This window comes from Opisthocomus hoazin, chromosome 36 (assembly GCF_030867145.1).
Source record: "Opisthocomus hoazin isolate bOpiHoa1 chromosome 36, bOpiHoa1.hap1, whole genome shotgun sequence".
Taxonomy (NCBI): domain Eukaryota; kingdom Metazoa; phylum Chordata; class Aves; order Opisthocomiformes; family Opisthocomidae; genus Opisthocomus; species Opisthocomus hoazin.
Genome location: NC_134449.1, coordinates 394,382 through 405,510, shown reverse-complemented (window position 1 = coordinate 405,510; position 11,129 = coordinate 394,382). Strand labels below are relative to the sequence as shown.

At 48.2% G+C, this 11,129-nt stretch overlaps 1 protein-coding gene across 2 annotated transcripts; it reads left to right on the top strand.

Moving 5' to 3' along the window:
* Nucleotides 1-10,889, top strand: LOC142365343 (medium-chain specific acyl-CoA dehydrogenase, mitochondrial-like). 2 transcript variants are annotated; one of them, XM_075446079.1, is made up of 12 exons: nucleotides 1-63; nucleotides 669-768; nucleotides 1,490-1,587; nucleotides 1,698-1,767; nucleotides 3,977-4,077; nucleotides 4,169-4,249; nucleotides 5,041-5,171; nucleotides 6,659-6,767; nucleotides 7,139-7,279; nucleotides 7,356-7,451; nucleotides 8,658-8,906; nucleotides 10,802-10,889. In XM_075446079.1, exons 1-12 carry the CDS (start codon nucleotides 40-42, stop codon nucleotides 10,871-10,873), a joined length of 1,272 nt encoding a protein of 423 aa, XP_075302194.1. In that variant the 5' UTR covers nucleotides 1-39; the 3' UTR covers nucleotides 10,874-10,889. The 2 variants fall into 2 exon arrangements, with proteins under 2 accessions (XP_075302194.1, XP_075302195.1); XM_075446080.1 differs by having other exon boundaries at nucleotides 7-63; nucleotides 672-768.
* The last annotated feature ends 240 nt before the right edge of the window (nucleotides 10,890-11,129 follow it).

Below are 11,129 nucleotides of genomic sequence, written 5' to 3'. Positions count from 1 at the left end.
TGGACAGCGCCGGCAGCCACCGCGGGTCGCCTGGGCAAGATGTCGGCCTTCGGAGCTGGCCGGGTGAGCGGGGGGGTGGCCGGCCCGGGCCGAGCGGGAGGCCGCGGGGCGGGGGGCGGCGGGAGCAACTGCGGGCCGAGGCACCGGGGTCCCCCCTCCGGGGAGTGGTCACAAACTGGAGCAGAGGAAGTTCCGTCTGAACGTGAGGAAGAACTTCTTCCCTCTGAGGGTGCCGAAGCCCTGGCCCAGGCTGCCCAGGGAGGCTGTGGAGTCTCCTTCTCTGGAGATATTCCAGCCCCACCTGGACGTGGTGCTGTGCAGCCTGCTCTGGGTGACCCTGCTTGGGCAGGGGGTTGGGCTGGGTGACCCCCAGAGGTCCCTTCCAACCCCGACCATCCTGTGACGCACCGTGCCGCAGCGGCTGGCGGTGGCGAGCGGTCCAGGCGCAAAGCAGTGCCTGCTGGCAAGCACGGTCCCGAACTACGATGCCCTCATCGGCGGTCCCGTGCCCAGCAGCGGCCGGCCTGCGCTTCGTCACCCTTTACCTTCGCAGACGTTTTCCGTTTTCTCTGGAAACGCCTCGTCTCCCCCTGGTCCTGCCTTGTGCTCTCCCCGCTGCGGCGCGCGGGAGTGGCGGAGATCTCACACCCGTCTGCTTGCTTCCTCAGCAGATGCTGCGAGCCGTGGCAGGGCGCGGGTGGAGGCCGCGCTCCAGCAAACCCGCTCCCAGCGCACACGCCAGCAGGCCCGGGGCTGGCTTCAGCTTTGGTAAGTACGGCAGGTTTGGGGAGGAATACGGCGTTACGGACAAATCAGAGTTAGGAGGAAAGCCAGCCGCGCTGCGGTTCGGTGGGAATTTACAAGGGGTTTCTTCTGAGTAGATTTCTGTTCTCTTCTAAAAAATCATTTGAAAACCAAAATCACTTTCCTCTCCAGCTGAGGAAAGCCGGGCACATTTGTGATGTTTATGGGGTTTTATTCTTTTTCAAACTGATGTCTGTCTTCAGCTTTTTCATTGCCAGAGTTCCCTCAGCTTTGAAGAATGATCTCAAGTTGGCTTTTACAATGTTAAAATAACTGTCTGTAGTCTTAGCGGAACGCGGTTGTAAAGAAATTCCCCCCCGTTTAGGCCTGGTACGTAGGTAAGAGCAGATTTAGCAGCCAGACGTTTGGAGCGAGTAGCCAGAACCACCAGATGAGGAACGCTGCTCTGCCTCCGTCTCCTCCTCCGTTACGCAGCGCTCCCCGCTGCGTCGCCGCTGGCGTGCGGATGAGTCGGTCAGAGATCAGCGCGGGTTTTCTCTGGAGCGAAGGAGGAGGTCGAGCCGCTTGGTTGCTGGAGAGGTGCGGGGAGGCGGGTCCGCGCGGTCTGGGTTGTCCTGGGAGGAACTCACGCTTGGTTCTTCTTTTCTCGTCACCTGACAACTGGCAGAATGAAAAAGAGTACGGAATTTGCGAGGTGGTTTTTTTTACGTTCTTTTTTTGCTAGAACTGACTGATGAACAGAAAGAGTTTCAAGCCACTGCTCGGAAATTTGCTGTGGAAGAAGTTATTCCTGTTGCTGCACAGTACGACAAAACTGGAGAGGTAAATTACCATAGAGTAGGGGGGAAAAAGTCGATTTTTATCTTAATCCGTGTCAAATTTAAAATGTTAACGGTGACGAATCCCGAAGTGATTCTGCCTGTCTGTTCCAGTATCCTCTGCCGCTCATAAAACGAGCTTGGGAGCTTGGTCTTATGAATTCGCACATACCGGAGAGCTGCGGTAAGTAACCGTTCTTTTTCATCTGTAAAATAAAACAAAGAAAAGGCCTTTGAGGAGATTTATATGTTCCGTATAAAACGAACAGTCGCCCACTCGACGCTCTAAACTTCCTCAGCAGGCAGGCTGGCGCCTGCAGCTGGTGCCGGGGGCGGACGTCGTCTGGCCACAAACTGGGCAGATCACGATTTCCTAATTTGTGACCAGGTTTCCTACCGTGGCGACAGCTGCCCGACGGTCCCCTGGCGCGGCGCGGCCGCTGGTGGGGCGGAGGGGTCAGAAGATCGCGTTTTGATCTCGTTTCTGACGCAAGCCGGAGCAATTTCCGAGTTTAGTCCGGAAGGACGGTGTTCCAGTTTAGGTGCCGTGCGGTACGGCAGCGCTTCGGTGTGTGACTGACCTTGGAAAGAAATGTTACATTTCAGATTTTCCTTTTGCGTTTATATTACCTGAAAACGAAGCTGGGGAATTGTCCCTAGCAGAGCCTGTATTTTTGAAGAGTCAGCGGAGGGTGGACCTTTTATCAAAAATTTAATAAGGAAGAAAGAGACAAAAGGAGTAATTGTGAGGAGCAGCCACAAATTCTAGGGAAACTCGAGGCTGAAAGAGCATTAAATTAAAACTTAGAAGGGACAAACTGGACGCCATTCCTTTACAAGGTCTGCAAGGGAGAGCGGGGAAAATGCACCCCAGTCAGCCTGATGCACCGTGTAAATTAAGAACACGATGAAGTACAGTGGAGCAGACACGCCTCCGGCACGCCGTGGGGTTTTCCTAAAAGGAAGTCAGGGCACAAAAAATAAATGGAGTTTGCTGCAGGAGCTGATAAGCCTGTGAACACCTGGGTGGTATAAAATGCTCAGACTTTAAAAATTAATGTGAAAACTCAGCTGGTTTCATAGCGGAAAAATCAGCGGCACAGACTGGCTGGCGCTTGGGCTGAAGAACCGGGGAGAGGGTGTCCCCAGGGAGGTCACAGAGTTAGCTGGGAATACCGAGTTACTCCGTGTCGAAAAGGTGTGAAGAGCTGCAGGGGAAGGCTGTGAAACTGGGCAACTGTTAAAATGGCAGACGAAAATCAGAACAGGAAAAATGATGCACCCAGGAAAGGAAAGAAGCAATCCAGGCTTCCCAGAGCAAATGGTGTCGTCTGAGCAAGTTAGTGCCTCTGAAAAAAAAACAAGATTTGGGGGGTTAGAATATAAAGTGTTGTGAAGATGTCAGCAAAATGCCCACAAGTGGTCAAAGCCATAAACTTCAGGTCAGAAATTAAGAAGAGAATGATGAAAAAAGCAGAAGGCATAATTCTGCTGCTGCCTGAATCCAAACTGCGCTTGCCTCTGCAGTTCTTTAAGCAGCCTGATCCTGCCACCTGGAAAGGGTGTCGTGGGAAGGGAGGAGATTCCTAAAAAGGTGACAAAGATGGTAAAAGGTACAGAACAGCTGCTGAGTGAGAAACACCACAGCCGTCAGCGTGGTGGGGCGTGTGAGAAGGGACCGCTAGCTCACCTTCCCTTCAGTGCGACCCGAAGGCAGCAGGGCCAGAGCAAGTGAAAGGAGGTGGCTCCACACTAAGTGCAGAGTTAATTTGTGCGGCTCATTACCCCTGGATGATACCGGTGCTCAAATTGTACGTGGGGGCTAAAAGAGAGCGGGCAAATCCCCAGAAGAAATCTCTTGTCGGGGGCTGGCTGACAGAGAGACCAAGGAAACTTGTGGCTGAGGAAGTCACCTGAAGGCTGAGGAAAATATTCTGAGGACGTATAGCTGTATCGTTACTGCGTTTTTATCCACTTGCCAAAGTGCTGGCTGCTGTCGGGAGCAGATTACCGGGTTGGTTTTCTGACCAATGCTTGGTTTTTGTATTCCTGAGTGCTGTGGTAGCTCAGGAGCCCGTGTCGCCCTTCCTCTGCTTCCTAAGAACGCTTCAGAAGATTCTCAGATGTGAGGTAGTTGAAAGGCTTTGGCAGTGCATTCTCGCAGTTGTCCCACGTCAAGCCCGTCACCCTGCAACGGATAAATGTGATTTTTAAGTCATCTGTTACTAATCTGCGAAAACTTTTCTTTAGAAGGCTTGCGTGGGAATGTCTGATCGAACACAGGGCACAATCAGATGCATGACGGGGAATGTGTTTCCGTTAATTAATTTTTGTCGCTCACTGATGTGTTCCACTTCAGCCTCGTTTTAGTCAGTGAAATATTTGAACTGTAGGTGGTCTGGGCCTTGGCACTTTTGAGTCCTGCCTTATAACGGAAGAGTTAGCGTACGGATGCACGGGGGTTCAGACTGCCATTGAGGGGAACTCCCTAGGGGTAAGCGCTGTCCCTTCCTGCCTCCTTTCAGCTGGAGTCCGTGCCCTTTAGAAAGGTGGCTTAACGCTCTAAATATTTAATTTTCTTTCAGGAAATGCCAGTAATCATTGCGGGAAATGAGCAGCAGCAGAAGAAATACTTGGGAAGAATGATAGAGGAACCACTTATGTGTGTAAGTAGGACTTGGGAACACTGTAGAATGTTCCGAAATTACATTCATCGGGTTTTTTGGGCTGTTTAAAACACTGATATCTACTCACAACTTAGCCTGTGTTGGTTTTTAAACAAACCGTGGCGTTTACTGAAAGCCAGGGAGTACTGAATTAGATGTAAGCAGGAAGCAAACAGAAGATACTGCCTGGAAAAGCATCCGAAGTCGCTTCCAGGAAATTAACGCCTTTGAATTCACTCTCAAGGGAAGCTGCAGGGGTGTAAGGAAAATGCAAGGTTTGTAGGAGCACAAACGCAATCAGATGGGCATTAAACTGCACTTAGGGATGTCAGGTGATACTTAAGCAGAACTTGTCATATAGAAAGATGTAAAGATTTATGTGCAGTGCATTAAAATGGGAGAAACTAAGCCTCATGAAATGAAGAGCACGGTTCCCATAAAATTTTACTCTGTGCTCTTACTTTCAGATTTCAAAGATCGTCAGCTTTCGTATCAGAGTTTGTGAAGCATAAGGGAGGGGGGTGACTTATTAAAAGTTACAGAATGGTTCTGGTTATCATTAGAAGATCATTCCAATTATTATTATGGATTTATAAGGAGAACTAACCCTATGTGCTTGGACTCTTGCTCAGACAGCTGTTGGGGTTTTTCGCTGTAGTATTTTGGGGTTTTCCACACAGTCCACTTAAGACTTTTACAGATCAGTTTGGTGCACGTGATTCTGCAATAATTTCTGGTTGCTTAAAACCAGAGTATTATTCCTCAATATTTGGCATTTTCTTTTCTTCTAGGCTTACTGCGTAACCGAGCCTGGCGCAGGCTCTGACGTGGCCGGTATAAAAACCAAGGCTGAGAAGAAAGGAGACGAATATGTCATCAATGGTCAGAAGATGTGGATCACAAACGGTGGGAAAGCAAACTGGTGTGTTGGCTTTTGACTGGCGTCCCATTCTGTTACTCTGTTCCGACCTGAGGTGCCCCCCACGCCCCTCAGTTAGACACCAGCGGTTCTCTGAAGGTCTGGTACAAAGCTGAGCCTTCGTCATGGTGCATCTCGCTGCCCTTGGACCTGTGACCAGTTCGTCAGGGCAAGGTGTGAGGCAGGGCCGTGCAGCGTCTCACATGGACACTGAGCGATGACGGGACGACTCCGCTCAAGAAGGCCTCTCAATTTTTGCTGCTGTCAAACAAAACCAGTTCCGCTTCTCTTCCGGGAAGGACAGCACCAGTCAGAGTTAACTGGCCCAGTGCTCAAGAGGCTCCTGTTACAAGGGACCTTGCTCTGTGGCTGTGGTGGCCGAGATCAGGTGCTTCTGATTCTGCTGGAAACGTCTCTCACTTCCAGTGAAGACAGAAAAATGCCAGCATTGTGGTGTGACCTTTTATTTTGCTAAGGGAAGACATTTGCCCAGTGCCAACAGATCCAGGTTTTGCTGTGGCGTCTGTGGAGGTGCTTTACAACACAGACCTCCTTCATCACGTCTCACACAAGAGCATGCTCATCCCCACCACACAGATTCTTTTGAATTCAAGAGGAAAAACTTGACACATTTATGTCTAAAGCTGCATTTTCTTGTTATTTATTTCTTTGTTCAAGGCAGACCCCTCAAGGAGAATCTACCACAGAATCACAAAATCACAGAATGGTAGGGGTTGGAAGGGACCTCTGTGGGTCATCTAGTCCAACCCTCCTGCCGAAGCAGGGTCACCTACAGCAGCTTGTAGAGGACCTTGTCCAGGCGGGTCTAAAATATCTCCAGAGAAGGAGACTCCACAACCTCCCTGGGCAGCCTGGACCAGGGCTCCGTCACCCTCAGAGGGAAGAAGTTCTTCCTCGTGTTCAGACGGAACTTCCTGTGCCTCAGTTTGTGCCCGTTGCCCCTTGTCCTGTCGCTGGGCACCACTGGAAAGAGCTTGCCAACCAACCAGCTCTCTTTGATGTTACTGAGCACCATCAGTGTGATTTAGCACTGTTTGATTTCTAACGGAAAAAAACTCCTTTACAGCTTATACTTAGCAGAACAAAACTGAGATCTTCGAAATCAGCTGATAACTTGAATGTTCTGCACGCAGTACTGTAATTCCTGATTTTTACGTACGTGCTGTGAATTGGTTTCTGTTGTACTGTGCGTGAAGCCGATGGGAATGTTAAAACTTAAAATACATGGAAAAGGTGAAGGACCTTTGCATGCTGACCTGAGGTGACTGTATTAGATATGGACTTTTGCGGTCAGAGATGCACTGACACTTCCTCTCTCTCGCTGCCTCTCCGTTTATTTTTGGCAGGGCCAAAGGGTTGTTAACTGATGGTAGAAAGACACATAAAAGCATCCCATGTGTTAGCTAAAAAAGTACCTGATCGTTAATTGCGAGGAGAAACGGACTGCCCTCGTCTCTGTTTTACACCAGGTATTTTCTGCTAGCGCGTACCGATCCAGACCCAAAAGCTCCCGCAGGCAAAGCCTTTACTGGATTCATTGTGGAAGCGAATAGCCCTGGAATCCAAGTTGGAAGAAAGGTGAGGAGCGTACCTCTGCTTTGACAAGCCAGGAATTCTCATTCGCTTCTAAAGCGGTAACGCAACAATCTGCCGTTCACACTGGACACCCTGGGCTAGTTCTCTTTGGGGAAAGAAAGACAAACGAATGATTACGGCTGCAGAATCGATTTCACAAACAGAGACAGGAAACCGCTTGGACAAATTACGGGCATGGCGGTCTGTAAATGCAAAGCTAGTGTTTGTTGTGTACGTGATGATTTTTAGACAAAGCCAAAGTGTTTGGGGGAAAAAAAAAATTACCTGATGCTTTGAGTAAAGTGAAGAATGAAAATGTGTTGCACCTTGGCAGAATCCCATTGAGTTGCACCTCTGTCAACTTCCCTGTACAGGAAATGAACATGGGCCAGCGCTGCTCCGACACAAGAGGTATTGTCTTTGAAGATGTCAGAGTTCCAAAAGAAAATGTATTACTAGGTGAAGGAGCTGGCTTTAAAATCGCAATGGGAGCTTTTGATAAGACCAGACCACCCGTAAGTATCAGAAAGAAGTTACTTAGAAATTCCCTTTATATTTTCCAATTTTCATGCTGTGCTGTGTTTAATTCAGGTAGCAGCTGGTGCTGTTGGGTTAGCAAAAAGAGCGCTCGATGAAGCTACCAAATATGCCTTGGAAAGAAAAACCTTTGGGAAACCAATTGTTGAAGTAAGTTAAATATATAAAAATAAGTATATCCAAAAGCTACGTTTTCATACCTGATGTACTGCGAGTGAATTTTCAGCGTTGTTCCTTTACATTCAGGACGTGTGATTTATGGTATCTCTGCCACTGCTTGGCTTTTCAAGTATATAGGTCAGCGCTATCTGAGTAAATCTAGTTATGCAGTAACTCCTGGGATTCTTCAGTAATTTATTGATGATAATAGCAAAATCACAAAGAAAACTCCACCCAAAACCCTGAAACTGTCAGGACACACTGAAGCTCTTCAATGCTCATGAGCAGGGATTTTCAGGGAAGGAGGAAATCTCCCTGAGGCAGGGACACAAGACTCACAGTATTAATACTAACGGAACACATTGCCAATCACACTGCTTTCCTGGCTTAAAGAAATATCCATAAACATCCGACTAAATACAGATCTCATAAAAAGGAAAGCACAACTTCATCAATCAATACTTAATCCCTGTGACTAAGTGGATTTTAGAATTAAAAACTTAAAAGTCTGGGCGGCCCAAACGGTTCAGGAACGGGGCTTGAGGTGAACCGGTGTGCTACACCGAGGGATGGAAAGGGGAATCAAAACGTGAAGTGATAACTGGAGGGCTGGAGCACCTCTCCTCCGAGGACAGGCTGAGGGAGCTGGGGCTGCTCAGCCTGGAGAAGAGAAGGCTCCGGGGTGACCTTAGAGCAGCTGCCAGTGCCTGGAGGGGCCGACAGGAAGGATGGAGAGGGGCTTTTCACAAGGGGGTGCAGTGATAGGACAAGGGGGAACGGCTCTAAACTAAAAGAGGGCAGATTTAGAGTAGACACAGGAAAGAAATTCTTCCCTCTGAGGGTGGTGAAGCACTGGCCCAGGCTGCCCAGAGAAGCTGTGGCTGCCCCCTCCCTGGCAGGGCTCAGGGCCAGGTTGGATGGAGCTCTGAGCACCCTGGGCTGGTGGGAGGGGTCCCTGCTGATGGCAGGGGGTTGGACCCAGATGATCTTTAAGGTCCCTTCCAACCCTTCCTATTCCATGATTCTATTCCATGATTCCATGATTTTGAGAGCCTGATCCAAATTCTGGAGAACTCAAGTATGATTTCCTGAGCGCGTTGAGGTTGCAAATTAAGATATTAAGAAGACTTTATTCTGCTTGGATGTCAGAGGGTTTTAGGCAGGCAACGTTAACGTGGTTTGTTTCCTCAACCGCAGCACCAAGCAGTGTCTTTCATGCTTGCTGAAATGGCCATGAAAGTGGAGCTGGCCAGGATGGCTTACCAGAGGGCTGCGTGGGAAGTCGACGCTGGCCGCAGGAACACCTACTACGCTTCCATCGCAAAGGCCTTCGCCGGTGATGTTGCGAACCAAGTAGCTACGGACGCAGTGCAGATTTTTGGAGGAAATGGATTTAATACTGAATATCCTGTGGAAAAACTCATGAGAGATGCTAAAATCTACCAGGTGAGTAAAAGAGAGGATGCAATCTGTACAGTCATGCATACATTTTATATAAAATAAACTAATGGCTACTTATTTGAAATGGTGACGTGCACACACATAGAAGTTTTGAGGCTGAGAGCAATAATCCTTCCATTTAAAAAAAGGGCATGCAAATCAGGCAAATTCTTGCCTACAAAACTCTGTGTGCATGAGATCAACAGCTTAACCTGCCCAAGAGGAACAGCTGAGTCTTCCCCTCAGCCCCATACCTGGTGCAGAGAACGGTCACTGGAAATCGCATCCTGTGCCTTGTCATACCCAAAGCGGGCGCACAGAACAAGCGACGCGCGGTGGCTGCACCGAGTGTGCCGCTTGCCTCCCTCCTCGTTGAGTCTAGAGGAGAACACTCCAACAGCTTCTGCCTCATTCCTCATCAGTCACGGTGGGGGTTGGTTTAGGGGTGTTTTTTTTTCCTTTCTGCTTCCCAGGCTCTGCATCACTTCTTGCTGTGCTCTGAACCTTCCGCCTGAAACTTTGGTGTCGTAAGCTGGGCTTTACTTCACCTGAGATATCACCAGCACTGAGTGTCACGTGTTAGTTATCTTGTGTGTGTTCATTAACAGAAGTGTGGCGCAGCCTGCAGTGATTAGCCTTTAAAAAAAAAAAAAAAAAAGCCCAGAACAAAACCCCCAACAAAATGTTCCCATATTTACTCATATTTAGCCCATAGTGGCTCATAATCCCCAGATCTTTTTCTTCAGCGTTATTACCAAGAAATTATTCCCCATCATAATTCTTCTCGTAGCATATACTATGCTACAGTTCTTTATTTGGAAAGAATGCTTGAATTATGTTCAGGAAAACCAGGAATCTTTTATCTTTTCACATCTTCCTGACATTAATAATGACTAGAAAAAAACACACCGAAACAGAGGACAACAAGAAATGCATGTGGGCCGTGACCCGCAGCGCTGTAACAGGTGTCATTCTGAAGATTCTAGGTAGTTGAAATTTCGTTTATTGCTGACTTCACAACTATTCTCACTAGCTGAGAATTTTTCTCTACCTCAGGACAGAAAACTGCTGGTTTGGAATCTAAAGGTTCTTCGTATTAATCACACTCCTGCAACTGGGGAAATGAATGAGTAACTGAATTTGTCATGATTGGGCTTTTTTGCTGTCAGGCTCCACCCTAATGTGACCACAGGTTACAGCGTCTTTATTTCTGCAAAGCTGCCTAAGGTTCTTGGGAGGATTATCCCCATTTTATGACTACAGACAAAGTGAAATTCCATACCTCTGAGCAATCTGCCAAAGATTCGCTTTGGCAGAGCTGGGAGCTGAAAGACTTCAGCCCCTGAGCTCTGTTTCTGGAGGAAAATGTAAAAATACATGCTCAAGAAAAAAAGGAGGAAATAGTGTGTTGAAGACAGTATTAGTTCAGAAAGAGTAGTGGGAATAAATGGATGAAAGGGACCGTTTGCTATGGCCTTGAAAGGCTAGTCAAAGGAAATGCAGCACTTCCAGCGCAGGTCACCTCCTCCCCTCCACCCACCGTTTCCAAACCCGCTTTGTGAAGCCTAAGTTACGTATTTTCTTCCCCAGAGAAGAGATTTCCCCCATCCTTCTTTACTCACTACCTCTGTTAATTCCATGAGAACCTTACTGAGTTTTGCTGAGCGCATCGGAGAGAACAAGACGGTCACTTGGGATCTCGTGTGGGATTTATTGCATTCAGCCCGCTGTAGTTACTCCAGACACACTGGAATTTTGTTCAGTTTTCTCTGTCTTTTGGCACGCCCTAACCCACACAGGGGTAGTGCTATGAAGGTTTACACGTGTAGAAAGATCTGTTAAAATATTAAAAACAACACAAAACAAAAATCAGCTAACATTATTGTAATTCTTCTTTTCAGATTTATGAAGGAACTGCTCAGATTCAAAGGATGATCATAGCCCGGGAACATATCGGCAAATACAAGGCTTAAAGAAACGTTTCAGGCACGTCTGGTGTGGCTGTAGTGTTCTGTGTTCTAATGGAAGAGGATCGGGGAGTGTTTCTCAAGACAGAAGGGCATGGAAAGACACCTTTTCCTTCAAAATCTTTGCTCTGCACATGATTAAGCAGTCCTGCTACACCCCCCGTCCATTCCCTCACTTCGCTCCTTCTGGCGAAAGGAGCCTGGCAGGGACCCTCCCCGTTCCTAGGCTACGTCAGAAGTTTGAGGTGGCAAGACAAGCAAG

What these genes read in the sequence shown, in the direction of transcription:
- LOC142365343 (XM_075446079.1), top strand. Translation starts at nt 40, where the DNA reads ATGTCGGCCTTCGGAGCTGGCCGG. An exon ending in GCACATACCGGAGAGCTGCG is followed by an intron (nt 1,768 to 3,976) that starts GTAAGTAACCGT and finishes TTTGAACTGTAG; the next exon opens with GTGGTCTGGGCCTTGGCACT. An exon ending in TTGATAAGACCAGACCACCC is followed by an intron (nt 7,280 to 7,355) that starts GTAAGTATCAGA and finishes TGTTTAATTCAG; the next exon opens with GTAGCAGCTGGTGCTGTTGG.